Source organism: Malus domestica, chromosome 08 (assembly GCF_042453785.1).
Source record: "Malus domestica chromosome 08, GDT2T_hap1".
Classification (NCBI taxonomy): domain Eukaryota; kingdom Viridiplantae; phylum Streptophyta; class Magnoliopsida; order Rosales; family Rosaceae; genus Malus; species Malus domestica.
Window position 1 is genome coordinate 30,017,444 of NC_091668.1, and position 22,699 is coordinate 30,040,142.

General features: G+C 36.3%; 3 protein-coding genes across 4 annotated transcripts in view; all 3 read left to right on the plus strand.

The window, feature by feature from the left end:
• The window catches only part of LOC139198170 (serine carboxypeptidase-like 45), a 67,418-nt gene that overhangs the window by 39,624 nt on the left and 5,095 nt on the right, over positions 1-22,699 (plus strand). The window lies entirely within an intron of this gene.
• On the plus strand, positions 5,993-7,888 carry LOC139197970 ((+)-neomenthol dehydrogenase-like). Of its 2 annotated transcripts, XM_070826162.1 has the most exons (4): positions 5,993-6,208; positions 6,309-6,555; positions 6,898-6,972; positions 7,179-7,888. In XM_070826162.1, exons 1-4 carry the CDS (start codon positions 6,189-6,191, stop codon positions 7,728-7,730), a joined length of 894 nt encoding a protein of 297 aa, XP_070682263.1. In that variant the 5' UTR covers positions 5,993-6,188; the 3' UTR covers positions 7,731-7,888. The 2 variants fall into 2 exon arrangements, with proteins under 2 accessions (XP_070682263.1, XP_070682264.1); XM_070826163.1 differs by lacking the exon at positions 6,898-6,972.
• LOC139198218 (serine carboxypeptidase-like 45) lies at positions 14,590-15,460 on the plus strand. Its single transcript, XM_070826583.1, has 4 exons — positions 14,590-14,701; positions 14,841-14,936; positions 15,043-15,135; positions 15,249-15,460. The coding sequence occupies exons 1-4, from the start codon at positions 14,590-14,592 to the stop codon at positions 15,344-15,346; spliced, it is 399 nt and encodes a 132-aa protein (XP_070682684.1). The 3' UTR covers positions 15,347-15,460.

Consider the following 22,699-nt stretch of genomic DNA (forward strand, 5'->3'; position numbering starts at 1 on the left):
TCGGGACCGTTCCTCGACCAGGCTAAACCGATGGATATAACTAATACAGTGTTCGATTTATCAGGGGAATTGAACACAAACCACCTGGATGTTTCAGACTTCATTATTGAAAAATGGAATGAAGTGTATGGGTCCAAGTGAATTATTTATGTTTGATGTACTCTTGTTATTTGTACTTGTGATTTAATGCTCACATTTTCAATTCAATAAAAGTAGTATTTCAGTATGAATAAACTGCTTTTAACAGTAATTTCCTTACTCAGAGAGCATGGATAAAAATTATAGTTATTCTCAAAACAAGAGCAATGGCGGATATTTTTGTCTTGCAGACAACGCAACCACGCATACAATACTTTGAGATCGAAAGTGTTTCTCAAACTTGATACTTGCAAAAGTAAAGGTAACAACAATATCAGGGCAATCAGATGTAATTGAAGGCTCAGGAAAAGCCCAGATTATGTTACCAAATGGAACAATATTGTCCATACAAAATGCGTTGTACGCTACTCGATCCACTATAAATTTGTTGAGTTTTAAAGACATATGTCTAAATGGATACCGCATTGAAACAAAAGTGCAGAAAATGTGGAATATCTATGCATTACCTCCAATGATACCCAGAAACGTATATTGGAGAAGTTGAGTGGTTTATCGAGTGGATTGTATTATACATACATAAAGACAATTGAGGCATATACTGTTATGAACCAGAAGTTCATGGATTCAAAAGTTTACATGCTTTGGCATGACCGTTTGGGTCATCCAGGATCCACCATGATGCGTAGGATCATTACCAACTCTAATGGACATCTATTATTGAGCAGACAAATTACTGTCTCAAATGATAACCCTTGTAAGGCTTGTTCCTAAGGGAAGTTGGTAACTAGACCATCACAACTAAAGGTTGATGCTGAATCCCCATCATTTTTGCAAAGAATTCAAGGGGATATTTATGGGCCCATTCAACCACCTTGTGGACCATTTCGATATTTTATGGTTTTGGTTGATGCATCTACCTGATGGTCACATGTTTACCTATTGTTTACTCGAAATGTAGCTTTTTCGAGACTTCTTGCTCAAATAATTAAGTTGCGAGCACAGTTCCCAGATCACCCCATTAAGTCAATCCGACTTGATAACGCTAATGAATTTACATCTCAGACCTTTGATGATTACTGCATGGCACTGGGCATTGATGTTGAACACCCTGTTCTTCATGTCCATACTCAAAATGGTTTAACAGAGACGTTTATCAAGTGGCTTCAATTAATAGCTCGCACTTTGCTTATGAAAATAAATTGCCAGTTTCTGCGTGGGGACATGTTATCTTACATGCTGCATCATTGGTTCGATTGAGACCCATAGCCAACCACCAATACTCATCAATACAACTCGTGTTTGGGCATCAACCAAACATTTCACATTTACGAGTTTTTGGTTGTGTTGTTTATGTGCCTGTTGCACCGCCACAACGCACTAAAATGGGACCTAAGCGCATACTGAAAATTTATTTGGGTTTTGATTCACCATCTATCATTAGATATTTGGAACCCTTGACAGGTGATATGTTTACAGATCATTTTGCGGATTGTTATTTTGATGAGACAGTCTTCCCGTCATTAGGGGGAGAAAAGACCGTTCCAGAAGAACGGCAAAAGCTGACATGGGTTGTTCCCACCTTATCTCATTTTGATCCTTGAAGCATTCAATGTGAAAATGAAGTGAAAAAGATCATTCACCTTCAAAGTATTACTAATCAAATGCCATATGCATTTAATGATGCTTTGAAAGTGACAAAGTCACATATACCAGCTGCAAATGCACTTGCAAGAATTGATGTCCCTGTTGGACAAAATAAAGTGGCAGCGAGTGATTCATCTAATGCACGCCTGAAGCGTGGTAGACTCCCAGGTTCAAAAGATTCAGCTCCTCGAAAGAGAAAAATGAGGGCATAGTTGAACCCAAATGGAATCATTCAAGAAAAGAAAATGAATGATAAATCCACAATTCATGATTCTAAAAAAGAAAATGTTCTTGATGAGACATATGTCCCTGAAGAAACAGAAGTACATGAAAGCAAAGAAATATCCATAAATTATGTATGTACTAATGAATTGTGGGATCGAAATGAAATAATCATCGACGACATGTTCGCATTTGCAGTAGCCACTGAAATTATATTAAGAGATGACATTGAGTCTCGCTCTGTTGATGAATGCAAACAGAGACAAGATTGGCCTAAGTGGAAATATGCAATCCAGGCAGAATTAAATTCCTCAAAAAAGCGAAGTGTTTTTGGAACGGTAGTCTAAACCCTGCCTGGTGTAAACCCAGTGGGTTACAAATGGGTATTCACAAGGAAATGCAACGAGAAAAACGAGATTGCAAGATATAAAGCACGACTCGTTGCACAAGGTTTTTCACAAAGGCCTGGAATTGATTATGAAGAGACATACTCTCCTGTAATGGATGTAATTACGTTCCGTTAATTAATAAGTTTGGTAGTTTCAGAAAAACTTGACATGCGACTTATGCATGTCATCACTGCGTACCTATATGGAGAATTAGATACTAACATATATATGAAAGTCCCAGAAGGACTTAAGTTGCCTGAAACAACTAACAAACGACGAGGTATGTTCTCAATTAAATTAAGGCGATCATTATATGGGCTGAAACAATCTGGACGAATGTGGTATAATCGTCTCAGTGAGTATTTGATCAAAGAAGGATATACCAACAATGGCATATGCCCTTGTGTGTTCATTAAGAAATCAAATATTGGATTTGCTATAGTGGCAGTATATGTCGATGATATGAACCTAGTCGGAACCCCTGAAGAGATCAATAAAACTGCTGAATATTTGAAAAGCGAATTTGAAATGAAAGACCTTGGGAAAACAAAATTTTATATCGGCCTGCAAATCGAGCATTGTGCTAATGGAATTTTGGTCCATCAATCAGCTTATATTGAAAAAATACTGAAGCGATTTGGCATGGACAAGGCATATCCACTTAACACCCTAATGGTCGTTCGTTCTTTGGACGTTAAGAAATATCCATTCCGTCCAAAAGAAAATGATGAACTGGTCTTTGGTTTAGAAGTACCATATTTGAATGCAATAGGTGTTTTATTGTATTTAGCACAATGTACTAGACTAAATATAGCTTTTTTCAATCAACTTGTTAGCAAGATGTAGCTCTGCTCCAACAATTCGTCATTGGAAGGGAGTCAAAGATGTATTGTGATACCTTCGTGGAACAACATACATAGGTTTCTTCTACTCAGAGAAATCCACAAATGACCAGATTTTTGTTGGATATACAGACGCTGGTTTCCTTTCTGATCTGCACAAAACCTGTTCACAAACTGGATATGTGTTCACTAATGGAGATACATCAATTTCATGGTGCTCAACAAAACAAACATTAGTTGCTACATCTTCCAATCACTCGAAAATAATTGCTTTACATGAAGCAAGTCATGAATGTTCTTGGTTAAGATCAATGATCAATCACATCCGGAATTCATGTGGTCTACCTTCAAGGACAGACACTCCAACTGTCAGACATGAAGATAATGCAGCCTGTGTTGCCCAAATGAAGGAAGGATTCATCAAGGGCGACAAGACTAAACATATATCTGTAAGATTTTTCAATGCATATGAGCTTCAGAAGGCTAAAGTTATTGAAGTTAGACAAATCCGTTCCAATGAAAATCTGGCATACTTGTTCACCAAATCTCTACCAAAGTGCACATTTCAGAAGTTAATGCAGGGAATTGGATTACGTCGGCTTACCAATTTGAAGAATGCGGAATCAGGGGGAGATACAATTCAGGGGAAGCATCCATGATACATGCATGTTGTACTCTTTTCCCTTCGATTAGGATTTTTCCCACTGGGTTTTTCCTATCAAGGTTTTAACGAGGCAACATAAGCATGCTTAACACCATATCAACAATCCGGGTAAAGTTGTACTATTTTTCCTTCCCTACGGTTTTTTCCCACTGGGTTTTTCCAAGCAAGGTTTTAACGAAGCAACTGATGTTGATATGTGGGCATCCAATGGGAAGTGTTGTAAATAAGTGGGTATGTATGCCCACATGCATACAGTAAACTTTTCATATGCTTAATAGTGTAATTTGTTTGCTTTCAAAGTAGTTGCTCTATAAATAGAGCATTACAAATGTTCAAAAGATAAGAGCAAGAAAGAAAGAAAAGTTAGAATATTTTCAGTATCCTCCTATTTCTCTCTTATCTGCAATCATTTTGTATTAGTGTAATATTTTGCAACAACCTCGCACTGTCCCTAGCAAAGGTTATTTCTCTAACTTTTGCCTATTTATAACATATATTCATTTCTTACACAGAATTATTGAGTGAACAAATTGCAATGTTTTAAAAGACGCTAGGCGCTAGTCAGACGGCGGACTGGGGCCTAGCACCTAGGCGAGTAGGCGGATTAGACGGATTTAAGTAAATCTACTATATTTCATGTAAATAAGTGTCTGTTTATACTTAAAATATATGTAATTTCATCAAAAACTACAAAATAGAATGACATATATATTATGAAATATTGGAACATAATGAAAACATAAGGAACAAGCATATAATGTGTGTTTATTTAAGTATTCAACAAGTATCTTACAATTTATTGAAAAAAGTAAAATGTAAAATGAAATTTATCTATTTTCTTCTTAGTGAGGCGGGTGCCTATGCGGGTCTGGACGAGCTAGGCAGGTGCCTAGGCGGTCTAGGCAGGTGCCTCAGCAGGTCTAGGCACCCTTTCTTAATTTTCAAACGCCTAGGTATTAATCGGGCGGTGACCACAGTGACAAGTTGTGAGCAAATCGGTATACTCATGAGAACAAGAATGTCAGTTTTAATTAGCGCTTTTTCTATGCATCAATAAAGACATTAAGAGGAATGACATGCAACATCCGAATAAAACTTCTTCCATATTTTAAAAAGAGTTTAATTGACACTCCAACAGAAATCGAAATTGTACGTCTGAGTTGTTAACAACTTTAAGGATGTTTCTCACCCCGCCCCGGTTGATTGTTGTTAGATTTGTCAAAATTTCGAGATTCGTGTCTTAAATCAATTAAACTAAATTAACCTAACGGTAATCAATGGAGTACTTTAGGGGTGTGACGTTTAAACAATGACAAAATAAACGATTAAATGATATCGTATAAAAAAATGGGGGGCTTTTAAAGATTATATCTTCAACCTTTTAAGATTATAATTTATTATGATATTCCTCATTATATATTTATTAGCAAAAGTGATCTTATAATGAAAAGAGTCTAGCTAAAAAGGTCCAGAATGGTTACCCCCAAATAAAATTCATAATTAAAAGATATGTCAAGGTAAGGGTCGAACCCATGCTATGTAACTAGAAAAACTAGCATCTGCCAACTCTGCTATATGTGAAGGTAGGGGTCGAACCCATGCTATGTAACTACAAAAACTAGCATCTGCCAACTCTGTTATGCGCCTATGAGAATTTTGTTAATTATGTTTACGTTTTATATATATTTCCAGGCCCCATAAAGAGGGCCCTGTGCGGTTGCATAGCTCGCACACCCTCAAGGTCGATCCTGATGTATTGGCTCATGTTTTTAGCATATGGAAAAATTTCTTCATGCACAGAGAATCAAATTAATTGGATATTTTGGAATATGTATTTACAAATAGTCAACACTAAAATTCCAATTGTCTTTGCTGATGGTTGATTTACACGAATGAGGATCCTCTTCGGATAATCTTTGTAAGGATTCCGGAGATATGTAAATTGTGTTTGTTCATTATATATCGTACGATCAGAAATTATTTTAAAAATTTTATTTAAAATTAAACACAAATAATATCTGAAAAAAATTAACCACACAATGTATAATAAACAAATATGATTAATGATTTATCGGGATTCTTTTTTTACATCACAAAAATTTTGGATAACGTGGGCAATTGCATCACCCAGAGTTCTTTTCATTGTGCAAAGAAAAGTCCACTTTCTTCTAGAAACAGCTAGATCCTACTTCAGTAGTTGGAAGATGCCAATGAACAATTTTCTTCTAATTTTTATCTTACAAAACAAAACTCAAACACTCTATATAAGCACGCAAACGATTATCTAACTACCGACTGATCAACCCGATCGATATCGAATCATTATCAATGGCAGAAGCAACAAAGCGGTGGCCACTCCATAACAATTTCTCACTCTTTGTTTTTGTTTCTTATTTTGTTGTTAATTTGTTCTGAATTTGGTGTTTGTTATGCGTGTGAATTTTTCAGGTATGCAGTTGTGACAGGGGCAAACAAAGGAATAGGATTAGGGATTGTCAAGCAGTTGGCATCAGATGGAATGACAGTGGTCTTAACAGCTAGAGATGAGAAGAGGGGTCTTGAAGCTGTTGAGAAACTCCAACAGTCCGGCTTGGCAGGTGAAGTGGTTTTTCATCAACTTGATGTGGCTAACCCTTCAACCATTGCTACTCTCGCGGAGTTCATTAAAACCCAGTTCGGGAAACTCGATATCTTGGTACGATCATAGCTCATTTCTTAAAAAGTTTTTGTCTTCGAAGACTGCTTTTGGGCGTAGCCAAGTTTTTATATTAGATTAATTAGAATATCGCTCGAATCAAATAAAGTTTCTCTAACTCATTAATTAGATTAGTCGCTGGACTTTTAGGGTTTTGCAGTGTAGCATACTCCGGCCTCAAAGCTGGCTCTATAAATGGCATTGGATTTTCAGTTAGTTATAAGAACATCTAAGGATCTACCCAAGCTGACCCTTTTATTTCCATTTTCTAGAATTTCTTACTTTTCAATAGTTTGAGTTGCTGAAGTAAAACAAATATTGAAAGATTTGTGCTCTGCACAGGTGAACAATGCGGGGGTAGGGGGGGGATCCATTGTGGATGCTGATGCTTTTAAAGCTGCAGTAGTTTCTGGTTGGGTAAGTGTTTGACATGATTCTTCTCACAAGGCCACCTTTTGTGGCAAGAAATGGACCGGATAACATACTAGCCATTTTACTAGGAAATTAAATGATTATGTGTAATATTATTCTGGACGATTTTTTCACTGTGATAGATTGATGACTGATGTGCATGTGCAAACTGTAAATAACAATTTTTCTTGTTTGGGGCGTGTGTGATGCAGAAAGAAACAACTGATTGGAATAAAGTGATGACTGAAAATTATGAGTTAGCAAAAGAATGCGTGCAAATAAACTATTACGGTGCTAAACGAACAACCGAAGCGCTTATTCCACTCCTCCAGTTATCCGAATCACCGAGAATTGTTAACGTTTCATCCTCCACGGGCAAGTTAAACAAAATACCTAGTGACAGAGTTAAAGGAGTTTTCAGTGATTTCGAGAACCTAACAGAAGAGCGAATAGACGAGGTGCTAACTCAGTTTCTAGAAGACTTCAAGGAGGGTTCACTTGAGAGCAAAGGCTGGCCTTCTTATGTGTCTAGCTATATACTCTCAAAGGTAGCAATGAATGCATATACACGTGTTCTAGCCAAGAAGTACCCCGATTTTCGTATCAATTGTGTATGCCCCGGATTTGTCAAAACAGATATAAACTTCAATTCCGGCCTCTTGCCTGTCGAAGAAGGTGCATCAAGGGTTGTGAAGTTGGCATTCCTGCCCAATGATGGCCCTTCTGGCTTCTTCTTTTCTCAGAATGAAGTGACAGATTTTTGATTGAAGAAGATTTTATATTATAATGCAAATGTTGCCAATGTATGTCCTTTATTTGGGTAGCAGCTTGAACTTGTTAAGTATACTTGGAACAATCTGTTGTAGAACAGTGGATTTCCACTCAAATAATTAAAGAATAGGCAAGTTGCCCTTCAACTGTATGCCGAAGCTTGCTTCATTACTACAATATTAGCTTTAGGTGTCGGACGATCCTGGTGGTTAATAAGCCATTTTGACGGATAAAAGATATCCGACACATAATTTATTTACTGTCGGATATATCCGACAGAAATTCCTGGCGGATTTTTCCTGGTGGATTTAACCCTCAGTATTTTTGAATTCTTTTTTTTTTAATATTTTTAACATATTCTGGCGGTTTTTAAGTTAATGATGGCGGTTATAACCGACAGAAATTGACTATTTTATTATTTTAGTTTCTGACGGTTATTATTTTATTATTCTGACGGTTATAACCTACAGAAATTGACTATTATATTATTTTAAAATGTTATATTGATTAAAAATAAATAAATAAATGGTTTACATTTTTTTTTTTCACTCACGGTCCCGTTACCTAATCTTTGAATGTTTTTTTTTTGCAACTTTTTACACATGCTATCTCGGAGTATATACAAACATATTTGACTGTTGGATCATTGAAACTAGTTTCGTAGAATGCATATCCTATCAAATTGATAGATTTAACAAACACTTAAGAGTTAATGTTATACTTCCATTAGGTATAAAAAATTATCCACTAGTGTAAATATTTTAAATTGAAGATCAAATTTGTTGAATGCATTCTTATAGGGTCGAGGAGTATAGCTGTAAAAAATCATCAAAATCGGAGCTAAAATAACTGTTAAATTATGATTTTTCGTTTATAACCGTCGAAATCTTTTGTTCTGTTACCTAATCTTTGAATGTTTGGTTTTTGTGATTTTTTAGGTATGCGATCTCGGAGTATAAACAAACATATTTGATGGTTGGATCGTTGAAACTAGTTTCGTAGAATGCATATCCTATCAAATTGATGGATTTAACAAACACTTAAGAGTTAATGTTATACTTCCATTAAGTATAAAAAAATTATCCACTAGTGTAAATATTTTAAATTGAAGATCGAATTTGTTCAATACATTCTAATAGGGTCGAGGAATGTAGCTGTAAAAAATCATCAAAATCGGAGCTAAAATAACCGTTAAATTGTGATTTTTGGTTTATAACCGTCGAAAACTTTTATTTTGTTACCTAATCTCTGAGTGTTTGTTTTTTGTGATTTTTTAGGTATGCGATCTCGGAGTATATACAAACATATTTGACGGTTGGATCGTTGAAAGTTTCATAGAATGCATATCCCATCAAATTGATAGATCTAACAAACACTTAAGAGTTAATGTTATACTTCCATTAAGTATAAAATATGATTTATCCACAGTGTAAATATTTTAAATTGAAGATCGAATTCATTCAATGCATTCTTATAGGGTCAAGGAGTGTAGCTGTAAAAAAATCATCAAAATTGGAGCTAAAATAACCGTTAAATTTTGATTTTTGGTTTATAACCGTCGAAAACTTTTGTTTTGTTACCTAATCTCTGAATGTTTGTTTTTTGTGATTTTTTACGTATGTGATCTTGGAGTATTTACAAACAAATTTGACGGTTAGATCATTGAAAAAAGTTTCGTAAAACGTGTATCGCATCAAAACGGTAGATTAAATAAACACTTAAGAGTTAATGTTATACATCCATTAAGTATAAAATAAGATTTTGTGGTATCCACTAGTGTAAATATTTTAAACTGAAGATCAAATTTATTCATTGCATTCTTATAGGGTCGAGGAGTGTAGCTGTAAAAAATCATTAACATCGGAGCTAAAATAACCGTTAAATTGTGAATTTTCGTTTATAACCGTCGAAAAATTTTGTTCCGTTACGCAATCTCTGAATGTTTGTTTTTTACAATTTTTTATGTATGCAATCTCAGAGTGTGTACAAATAAATTTGACGGTTGGATTGTTGAAAAACGTTTCGTAGAATGCATATCGAGTCAAAACGGTAGATTAAACAAACACTTAGAGTTAATGTTATATTTCCCCATCAAGTATAAAATAAGATTTTGTGTTATCCACTAGTGTAAATATTTTAAATTGAAGATCGAATTTATTCATTGCATTCTTATAGGGTCGAGGAGTGTCCCTGTAAAAATCATTAAAATCGGAGCTAAAATAAACCGTTAAATTGTGATTTTTCATTTATAACCGTCAAAAACTTTTGTTCCGTTACGTAATCTTTGAATGTTTGTTTTTTACAATTTTTTACCTATGCAATCTCGGAGTGTGTACAAATAAGTTTGACGGTTGGATCGTTGAAAAAAGTTTCGTAGAATGCATATCTCCGTTACATTTGTCGAAATTTTTAAGTGGGAAAAGTAATTTGTGCTAAATTTTTATTTCTGATAAAAAATTTGTTATGTCGTGATTTATCTTCTTAATTTCTTTGAACAAATCCGAATTTAGACATGGTTCCAGAAAAGAGAAAGACTTGCATGATGGATACATCGTCATGGTGCCATCTTATGCCAATGAATAAACATGTGTAAATTTTTTATTGACAAATTATTGTTTTATACAAACCGTCAAGTGACGATGTACAATCCCCTGTAAGTTGTCCCCGTAAAGGCATATGACTATAGCTCAATGCATTTTTTTAGGATGAATTGGCAATTTAATCCTTGAATTATCAACTGAGTGAAAATTAGGTCCTTAAACGATTTTTTTTCAAAAAAATTAGTCCTTAAATTATAAAAAACTGCCAATTACATTCTTAATAGTAGATTTGAAGCTACTATATATATTCAACGAAAGATGTGCATTCCCCCATAAGGGAACACAGGTATTATCCATAAAAATATATATAACCCCCCAACATAAGTTCTAAGCCAAAAATTCAATCCCTTTGTAAGTTCTAAAGCCAAACCATAAAACATCAAAGTTTTTAAAAAATAATATCCCTTGTTCCTGAAAAGTTTAGGGGATAAAACATCAAAGTTTTACAAAAATAATATCCCTCGTAGAATGCATGTCTCCGTTAAATTTGCCTAAATTTTTAAGTGGGAAAAGAAATTTGTGCTAAATTTTTATTTATGTTTTTCAATTATTGATTACACAATATTTAGTTTGTGTGATGACATTTTCATTGTACAATTATCATTTTGTTTCTTTATTGCATATTTTACATGGGTTATTATCTATTAAACCAAACAATTATTTATTTAATTTTTAAAAACGTATTCTATTTAAATACATATTATTTATTTATTTATTAAACCAAAAAATTATTATTTTATTTTTTAAAATCGTAACAAAATTTTGGGGGGAATTTAAAATTTTGGGAGGGAATTTAAAATTTTGGGAGGAAATTTTGAGGAGATTTTTGCCTCCATTTTTTTCTGTCTTTTGTCTGTTTTTATTTTTAAAAAAAATTCTATCAGTTTTAACCAACAATAATGAAATTTCTATCGGTTTTTATTTAAAAATGTTTCTGTCGGTTTGTATTTAAAAATATTTTTGTCGGTTAAAACCGACAATAATGAAAATTTTCCAAAATAAAACTCCTCCATATCTTCCTTGCGCCAGTGCCTTCTCCCTTCCCCCTTTTCTCCTATCGTCGTTTCCTTCTCCTTCTAGAAGCAAGCTGAAGCTATGAAAATGCATGCCGACTTAAAGTGGGTATGTACTGGGGAGATATGGGCGTTGATCTCTGGGAAGGAACAAACTGAAAAATATGTGGTGCGGGTTTTTTTTTTCCTTCATTTAAAATATAGAGAAATGTGTATGTGATTAACCTCCATTTTATGAAACCTTTTCTTCGATGTTGTTTCCTCAGTTCATTTGGCCATTTCTTGGCTACTCTGATTTGTTTCATTTTTTTTTATATTTTTTTATCAACTAGTCACAAAATCACAACAAAATTACAGCGATTTCCATGGAAATTTCCCAAAAAATCCACTGCCATTGAGACTCAAGAGGGTTAATTTTGTCAAAGAAGACAAATTTGGAACTTTTCCGGTAAACTAATTTTTACCCAAATCCAACTGCTCCAAGCTCGAGCAGTTTTTCAGGTCATCCGTGAGGCTTCTGTACAATCCATTGGAGCCCAAAGAAAGCCTTTTTAACGATGGAAGCGAGCAGATTGCATGCAATGGAAGAAACCCGGAAAGGTTGTGAGGAAGATTTCGGAAACGAAGCCGTCGGAGTCGCAGACGATCCCTGTGAAGTTGCAAACCCAATTGGGTGGTGTCCAAGTAGTGAAAAGACTTGGGTTTGAGGTTTCAAGGGATTGCTTGAAGTTTAAGAGAGGTTGAAGCTCGTCGGATGTGGATGAAAATTGCAGAAAGTGCAGTGAATGGTTGAAGCTCGCAGACGATCCCTTTTTATTTTTTTTATTATTAATCTATTTTCTGTCGGTTTTAGCCGACAGAGATGGTTTTATTTATTATTAAGACCATTGACTGTTGGTTATAACCGACAGCAGTTCTGTCGGTTTTATATATTTTTTTACCGGTTTTATACATTTTTTGTCGGTTTGATCCGACAGAAAATGGTCTTATTTATTATTAATTTATTCCCTGTCGGTTATAACAGACACAAGTTCTGTCGGTTTTGTATTTTTTCTGTCGGTTTTATCCGACAGAAAATTCTATTATTTATTCATTATTAATTTATTTTCTGTCGGTTATATCTGACACAATTTCTGTCGGTTTTAGAGTATTTTCTGTCGAAAAATTCATTTCCTGACGCGGGCAATGCTGTCGCTTATTATATTCGTCACTGCAATCATTTTCTGTCGGATTTTGCTTAAAATCCGACAGTAATATACGTTTTTTGTCGGTTTTTGAACCGCCAATTATAGATAATTTTGTAGTAGTGCTTCATATGATTCTTATTTTCTATATAAACATAAACCTCACACAACACCAAAGTAGTGAGAAGTTGATGGAAGAGGAAGGGGAAGAGGAAGAGAGAAAAGAGAGGAAGAGGAGATGAGATAATAGAGAGAGTTGCTTTTGTACTCCTATTATTCCAGATTATAATGAAAGCACCACTGCTGCTCCGAGGACATACTCCAGTCACACTGAGGAACCTCGTAAATTTTGTGTCTTATCTTATCTATTTCACTGCACACACACCGTTGATTTCATATTACGTTATCAGCATGAGAAACTATCATGCCAGTGAAAAGCACAAAGCCACAAATCCGATTCAGCTCTGTCTGCTAAAATCTCACAGAATAAAAAGTATGTTCATTTTCCGTCTCTCCCACCGCGCCAGAAGCGCCCTACCGAATTTCGGTGAGAATTGAAATTTACAACGACCTATAGTCATCATGAGATAAGAAAACTCGTACTTGACAACTGGTTTCTAGAGATTCAGAAGAATCTTATTAGATTTGGAAACCCAGATCGTGTTGTTTTCGACGGATCTCGAGAACTCCAATGAATACTCGGTTGTCTGAGATGGTGATGGCATGACTGACTCCACATAGGCCTCCCTCTCTTGTACCTCCATCAACTCTGCTATCATCTATGTCCTTATAGGGAAGTTCTTGCTTTGCAATGCCATGTTCTCTGGGCCATGCAAGAACAACGCCAGTCTCTAGTAGCCTTATTGGATTGAATTGGTTCTGTGTGACCTCCACAACAACCCAGATGGCCATGGGTTTGAGACTGGTAGAGCCAGACAAAGAAGAAAAAGGAAGGAGGGATTATGGAATGGTATTTCAAGCACCATGTGAAAAAGAATTGGAAAAGTGGAATTTTTGGTGTATGATGCTGACACAAAAGGAGAAAAGGACAAATGTTTCTAATAATGCATCTACACCATTTGAATGAAAAATAATAATGGGGCCAAAGTTTTGGAATCATGCAGCATGTGAATGCATAAGAGAAAATAATAAAATAAAATACAAAGGAAATGGGGACAAAGGTTATTGGAGGTACATGGGCACCATCTGATAAGGATAAGAAAAAAAAAAAAAAAAAAAAAGGTGAAAAGTTTGAATGGTTGCCGATCAAAGAAAAAGAAAAAAAAATGATGGAAACTTAATCATCAACTTTTTCTGTTATTGCTTTATTTATGTGAATGATGTTGGTTTAAAAGCCCCATCACAAGTTCTATTTATTTTAAAGCAATTTATTTATCATGGATGGTTTTACCGCCTACTACTTTAAGTTTTGATTTATGTGAATGGTGCTAAATTAAAGCTCTTGTCACAAACTTTATTTACTTAAATGCAATTTATTCACTATGGTTGGAATTACCGCATATTGCTTTAATTTATTTATTGTACTTCTCTTTTGTTACAATGAGTATATAACAAAGACCCTAAGTTTCTTGAACAGATTAGAATCTGAAGTTTCTTGATCCTCATCATATAAAAATGATTGGATATGAAGTTCTATCATGCAAAAAGATCAAGCATGAAGTCCCTTGATGGTAAGTTTGAAGTATCGCAGTGTCTCAACTTAATGGTAATAAAAGCCATAAGAGTCTCAGTCTACATACTATTAAATAAGGACCAGAAGTTCCTTATGTCCATACTTAAAATGGTTAAGCAGAAGCGTTTATTAAGCGGATGAAATTGATTACCCGCACTCTACTCATGAAAACAAAAATTGCCAATTTTCTACATAGGGACATGTCAATTTACATGATGCATTATTAGTTTGGTTGAGACCTATTGCCAACCATCAATATTTCTCAATATAGCTTGTGTTTGGGCACCAGCCAAACATTATACATTTACGAGTTTTTTGGTTATGTTATCTATGTGCCTATTGCACTGCCACAATGTACTAAAATGAGGCATGAAGGTCCTGGTTGTTCATCTGTTGGAGGAGCTTTCAGTGTGCACGGACCTTTTCAACCAAGCGGAGACATTTTACTCAAGAACGATTTTAGTTGGAATAGAGGTAATTAATCCATTAAATTATAGTTTTAAGTGATCACAATTGTGGCACATTCGTTGTTAATTAGATTCTGCTCCCGATTATTCGCGTAACATTGATACTAATTACGATGAATTTTCTTGTGTTTATATAATCTTTTCAGAAGCAAATATGCTACACTTGGAGTCACCTGCAGGAGTAGGCTTCTCCTACTCAGCAAACAAATCATTATATGGCTTCGTGAACGACAATATCACAGGTTTTCGCTTCATAAGACTTTCTCAATCCTCATTCAACCAAAAAAATATAACCTGAAAATAGTAAACATGTGCATTCTGATCATGTTCCGATTCTCTTCTTTTTAGCACGAGATAATCTCGAGTTCCTTCGGCGCTGGTTCCACGAATTCCCTAAGTATAAAAATAGGGATTTGTTCATCACAGGACAGAGCTATGCAGGTAACATCATTTACTTTTAAAACCATCATTTCTATCACTAATGACCAATTAGAAAACTCGAAAGGTACAAACTTACGACGCGCTTCTAAAAATTTCCATTTTTTCACTGCCAGGCCACTATGTTCCACAGCTTGCACAACTCATTATCCAATCAAAACTGAAGTTCAATCTGAAAGCAGTAGCAGTAAGCAAACGGGAATCGAAAAAGTGAAGTAACTTTGGAGTTGATGTTTTCGACTAAGATGTCATGCTTGAGCTGTTTTTGCTTGCAGATTGGCAATCCTCTTTTTGAATTCAATACTGATATCAACTCACGAGCAGAGTACTGGTGGTCTCATGGATTAATATTCTGAAATTTGAATTCAGTCTGCAACTATTCTGAAATTTTTAGACTGGAGGGAATTCGTGGTGGTCCACTTACCCTTGCTTGTGATGCAGCAGCGAACCAATTTGAAAGAGAAGTCCCTAGACATTTGATCAACCAATACGATGTTACTCTCGATGTCTGTTTATCATCGGTCGAAGCTCAATCTTTCCAACTGGTAAGCCTTGGTATTTTCTCCTTTCATTTCTCTCAAATTCTCTACGTTAATATACAAACTTCCAACTCACTGATCAAATCTGCAGCGAAAAACAACGCAGATAGATGTCTGTATCGAAGATGACACAGTTTCATACTTTTGACCCTAAAAACTACCAAGCCTACGTGGCGCGCAGGCTAAGTAATCTATGAGCTAACTACGTCATTCGGTTGTGTGCGGGGTGTGCCAACTCGTCGGCCGAGCTTGGCCGAGGAGTAAAATTTGTTGATGTTGCGTTGAGCGCGCTGCTGACTTCTGCGTCTTGCGATTGCGGCCGAGGAAGGAACAATTCTCGGCCTCTTGGGTTCTAGAGCCTGAAGACAAGGCTGCTAATTTGCGAAGTTCAATATCACATTCGGCTTTCAGTGTGCCGAATACAGTAACTTGGTAACACCTCACTTCGCCGAGAAGGCTGATGAGATGACCTCTGCCAATAAGGATTCGAAAAATCCTTCTCGACCGAGACTTGGATAGGTAACCAGTCGTCCTCGCCGTAATGCTGTTGATGCCAACGGAAGATGCTGCGAGATCGGCTGATTCTACGGTGACAGAGCTATCTATGCTGACTTAAGATATCATCGGTTGCCTTCACAGTGCTGTTGATGCCAACGGAAGATGTGTCAGCGAAAAGGGAAAATAAAAATCTCAAGGTTGTTGAGAGAGTTTGCGCAGGGCAGTTTTGTGTGTGTGTTGGAGGTCCCCCTTCCGTTGCCACTGCCTCTGCATTTATAGGAACAAATGTTGTGTGGCTCGGCCATATAAATTTGTAGAGTCCAACTGCAACTCTAATTTGTGGAACTGAACTTGATCCGCGTCAGATGCCAAGGCATATCCTTCAAATCGATCCGTGGGATTTGTTCATTGACTTTTCACACTCGTCAGCTAGATAAGCAACAACTTATCTGATGACCTCCACGGTGCTGGAATCAAGGCATGCAAGTTTATCCCTCCGCCATGTAGCAATTTGGATGCAAGTTTGACTCTTGATCTTTCCACAAAAAGTGTCCAGGTGCAATCATGCATTTATCAAAGAAAATATCAACTTGTTCACATCTGCATATCGACTCACCAACTTAATATAATTACCATATTCCAAGAAAAATCACGTGCAAAAATCCCATCCATATTCCAAGTCAATTTGACTTGTACCACCCATTTTGTATTAGAAATAGGACACGTAGGAGATTGCATGCTTCTGGGGATTGATACGATGAGCTCATTCGAACTGAAGACGGACTAGATCAACTAAAACAACCGACTGGATATATTAAATATTAGGTTTAAATCCCAGTTAATATTAAGAGATAATATCATGATTAAAATCACAACACTATTTCTCAATCATAACTAAAATTCATTTAAACCACTTTATCATCCAACGGTCTAATATCCGCTTATTCAACGGTCTTGATTGCTCGGGTCGATATTGTAAAATCGGGTCCAAACATTGCCCCCCAGTTTCCTCGAGCTTCGGCTCTTAAACCGAATGGTCAAGTAAATTAATTTGCATACCAAGACATATATAGGCTGGGATTCCACGTTGGTAGGATTTGTCGCCAAATTGCACTATGGTCGAGCTCGACCAATTCATATAGTCGAAAGACAAAACTAATGAATGGGGCCGAGAACAATGGACCGAGAAAAAACTGGGCAGCCGAGAGAACTGATTCTTGGTAGCACCTAAACCGTTGACGAGTTGGTACGTGCAAAAATGAATTCCCGCATATATTTGAAACCACTAAATGGGCCCGCCATTGAATAGGACACTGAATGTTTGGACGGCACCATGGCATCATGCATGCAGAAAATCATCCTCAGAATAAGTTTCCAATCATGCAAGATTCGGCCGAATATAATATATATATATATTTTTTTTGTTGTAAAATCGACGGTGGGTGCAGTGGAATAAATAAAACAAGACACAAAATTTACGAGGTTTCTCTACAGTCAGTGTGACTGGAGTACGTCCTCGGGGCAGCAGTGGTGCTTTCATTATAATCTGAAATAATAGGAGTACAAAGATAACTCTCTTTAATCTCCCCCTCATTTTCCTCTTCTTCCTCTCTTCCTCTTCTTTCCTCTATCTCTCTCTTCTCTCTTCCTCTTCCGTAAATCACCCACCTCTTCTTCTCTTCTTCAAATATATAAACAAAAGAAAGCACTATTCACTTTACAAATTTTCCACAAATGAATAGTGAAAATACTGTGCATAAATAGTAACAAACTATTCATGTGGGCCATCCACATATTATCACAACACTCCCCCTTGGATGGCCATAAGTCTTCGATTGATTCGTTAAAATCTTGATCTGTTTTGGATGCTTCCCCTGATGAGTATCTCCCCCTGATTTCAAATCATTTAGGCTGATCACTGATCATTCTGCTTCAGTCTCTTAGCGGGGAGAGTTGCCAAAAGAGGTGCTTTACTTGTTGTTAACTTTCCACAAGCTTTTTCTTGAACTGGGCTAGAGGACTTTCTGCTAGACTTGCATCCAAAGGTCTGAATTTACTCCTTTGGTCTGGAGCAGATTTGATTCAAGTGTGGTGGACACTTGATCTTGAATCGGACTTGTAATTTCTTTAAGGACCTTCGAAGCTTGATCTTGAATGAAATTGGACCATGAGGAGCTTCACGTGACAAGTGATATTCGGCTTAGTTGGGGATGAATCAGCATATGTTCATTGCACTTGTCTCCACATGCTTCAATGCATCATTTTCACTTTCCTTACTTGCTCCCCTTGCTTAAGTAGTATTTTCACTGCTTTTCCCCCCATGCATATGTGGCATCTTCTCTTGTAGGATTTGTCCCCTGGTGCAGAAGTGGAATGCAAACCCTTGCATTTGGATGGTTCATCACTTCTTGGTGACTGGAGACCCAGCTCCAACAACAGTTGAAGATGACTACTCGAGAGCAATACTAGGTAAGCAATCAGGAAAGGTTCCAGGCAGTCTGTTCCTTACCTGGAGTTTGAGTGGAGGTTCCGACATACTGCTTTCTTTATCCTTGTCTTTGCAGGTAAGAACAAGGACAAAGGAAAGGACAGGGAGATTGCATGATATGAGATAATCTTGCTCTGGTCCCTGAAGATATGTGATAATCTTGCTCTGGTGTGACATGTTTGAAGAGGTATTCTCGGAGAGGAAGAAAACTGAGTATTTCGAGATGCTATGTTGAAGATGCATTCTCGGAGATGAGGAAGAGTTAGGTATTCTTGCAGTGTTGCAGGTCTGCCTTGTTATAGAGAACAGAGGTCGACATATATAGAGATTTCTCAATAGCAAGTGTGGTGCTGTGCTTTTACTCTTGTCAGCAACTATGGTGTAAATAGAACAATAAGATTTACGCGTTTTCAACTTTGTCAGAGATCTTTGACAAAATTGCACGCGACATCTGAAAAAGCTGGGATTATGTCTGAAAAATGCTAACGAACTTTATTCAGGAAAATCTGGCTTTTGAAATTCGGATAGCGGTGCCTCTTCGATCTTTGAATAAGTGGCTCTGCTGCCTCTTCTTTTATAGAGACATTAATTGTGTTCAAGAGTATGCTCAGAAAGTTGCTGCCTGTAGAAATTTCCTCAATCTTGCACTTCTGAAATTTTATTTGACCTCTGTTTTTCCTTCATCATTTCTGAAAAATGACTTGCCCATCAAACATTTGCTTAGATTTGAGTCTTAGGAGTGATACAGACGAGCAGCGTCATGATAATATATGGCGTCCGTCCTTCTTATCTTCTAATGGTCCTCTTACGGTTGGGGACTCTGTGATGAAGAATAACATAACCGCTACTGTGGTAGCTAGGAATCTTTTCACTCCAAGGGATAACAAGATCCTTTCAGAACGGTCTGAAGAGTCGGCCGTTCAAGACTCATTGGCTCTCAGTGTTCAGTGTGCTGGCTCTGTTTCCAATATGGGCCAACGCCTACTTGCTCAAACTCGCCAAGTTAAATCATTGATGGCGGAGGTGGCAAGTCTTAAACAAGAGATCAGAGGGCTTAAGCACGAGAATAGGGTGTTACACGTGCTTGCAAATAGTTACTCTACGAGCATGAAAAGAAAGCTCGACCAACTGTAGGAATCTGAAAGTCGAATTCAAAGTGATCACCAGAGGTTTGTTGCTAGATTCCGAAAGCAACTGATGCCTTCCCCTTCTGGTGTTTTGCTAAGTACTGGGGTGCCACATGATCAATCTCCAGTGCCTCCCCCTTCTGGGGTACTTCCGAGTATTGAGGCTTCACATGAGCAACCTTTGTGAAGGCTCCATCCTGTTTGTTTGTTTTAACTCATGTGTATGTACATATCTGTAATTTCTTGGAGATATTAATAAATAAGCTTTATCTCATTCAATGTATTGTGCCAAATACAATAAAGCATATACTTTACTAAGATGTGGTACTTCTGGACCAAGTATTAATTTATCTTTACCCTCACGAAGATAAATGATTATTCTTAGTGTCTTCATCATATGAGTATTCAACTCATAATCTTCAATCCATATGGTTCTTTTAATATCATAAACATCATGGATAAGATTCGTGTTGGTAGATTGTTCGATCTGCAGCTCGAGACAATATTTCCTTCAACACTTTATAATCTTTCTAGACTCTTCAGGAGTCCCAATTTAATATCATCAACTCTTCAAGAGTTCTAATTTAATGTCATTGACTCTTGCAAGAGATTTTAGTATGTTGCAACAATATCATAATGATAGTACTCACTAAGGCAATTTATACCATTTATTGGTATTGAGTACATACTTTATGTTTTACCCTTTCGGGGGCTTACTTCAAGTAATTTGAATCCTTTAAGGATTTTCTACATTTCATGACACATTTTCCTTTGGAATTTATACAGAGCAATTTGCTCCCATGTATACTTGAGGGATTTACTTATGGAGATATGATGTGGGCGACTCACAACCCTTCATATATAATTCTCCATTTATATGAACTCATTTACAAGAGTATAATTTCAGGTTTCAATTAGTAACCTTGCGTCATATCATGTGAGTGTATTACACTGTATTACAAATGCCCATATGTAACCTTCTTGGTTCAACATCTTTTGGCTATTTGTATTGTATTCAAATATATAGGTCCATTTTTCCACGTTCTTACAAAATTGTAATGGAATTGCCTTTCTCCATTTTTGCCAATAATTTTCCTTTTGTCGACGAACAAAAGAACAAGACTCAATATTAACACAGCTCATTGATGAATTTAGTAGCTACTTGTAAAAACCAAAATTACCATTGGTTATCATCAATCCGTGATCCCATATTCTCATGTGCATGCGCATGCATAAAAACTTTTCATTTCTTTGGATATCCATTGCCGCTTCAAGGGCATGACGCTATCTCTTCCAGGATAGTCATAATTTAGAGAATGTGGATCATAACCTCCTCTTGAGCATTATAGAGCTTGAATTTTAATCTCCAATTCCGGGAGTTGAGTCTTTGGAACCTATACGTCTATCATGCTACATGCATGAGACATCAATATTCCTATGTCTGTGGATTGTCCTATCTGGGACGTGTATCCATGCAGCGACTGTCATGCTTCTGGCATGCAACAGTTATGCTTCGGGAATGCAATAGTTTAGTAGTGCCATATTCTTCTTCTTTCAAATAACTAAACCTTTTGAGTCTAAAAGTCTGCCACGCTTCAGGCGTGCAACAGAGAAATCATTTACTGCCTCACTAATTCTTGTAGGCACATTTGCAGCAAATCTATGTGTTTTCATCACTTTCTTGCATCATTAAATGCATCTGGCATTTGATTGATATATCGTTGCATCATTCAATTATTCTTACTTCATTTTCATGTTGATTGCTTCGTGAATCAAAATAAGACAAATTCTCTTCGTTCTTCTGGAACGATCCTTTTCTTATCATTCTTCTGGAATGATAGTTTCTTATTATTCTTCTGGAACGATGTTATTTTCTCCCTCTAACAGCGGAAAAATTGTCTTATCAAAATGACAGTCCGCAAACCACGCGGTAAACATATCCCTAGTCAAGGATTCCAAATATTGAATGATAGATAGTGTTCAACTTCAAAAGCACAATTGGCGATGATGCTTCATTTCAGTACGTTGTGGCAGTGCAATAGACACATAGATAACACAACCAAAAACTCGTAGATGTATAATGCTTGGCTGGTTCTCAAACACGAGTTGTACTAAGAAGTATTGATGGTTGGTAATATGTCTCAACCGAATTAATAATGCATCATGTAAAGTTTACATGTTCCCATGTAGAAAATTGGCAATTTCGTTTTCATGAGCAGAGCGTTGATAATTAATTTCACCCACTTAATAAATGCTTCTGCTAAACCATTTTGAGTATGGACATGAGGAACTTCTGGTCCTTGTTTAATAGTCTGTGAACTGAGACTCTTATGTCCTTTATTATAATTAAGTTGAGGCACTGCTGCACTTCAAACTTACGGTACTCATCTAGGAACTTCATGTCCTGATCTTCAGGATCAAGGGACTTCATGCCAGATCCTTTTGTATGATGGAACTTCGGGTTCAATCATTTTATATGATGAGGATCAAGAAACTGCAGGTTCTGATCTGATCAAGGAACTTCAGGTCCTGTATATACTCATAGTAACAAAAGATAAGTACAATAAATAAATTAAAGCAATAGGCGGTAATTCCAACCATAGTAAATAAATTGCATTTAAGTAAATAAAACTTGTGACAAGGGCTTTAATTCAGCATCATTCACATAAATCAAAACTTAAAGCAGTAGGTGGTAAAACCGTCCATGATAAATAAATTGCTTTAAAGTAAATAGAACTTGTGACATGGGCTTTAAACCAACACCATGCACATAAATATCAAAGCTTTAAAGCAAAGGGTAATAATTCTACCCACTGTAAATAAATTGCTTTAAATAAATAGAGCTTGTGAAAGTGTTTTAAGCCAACACCATTCACATAAATAAATATATATTTTCGTTTCTTATTCATTCACAT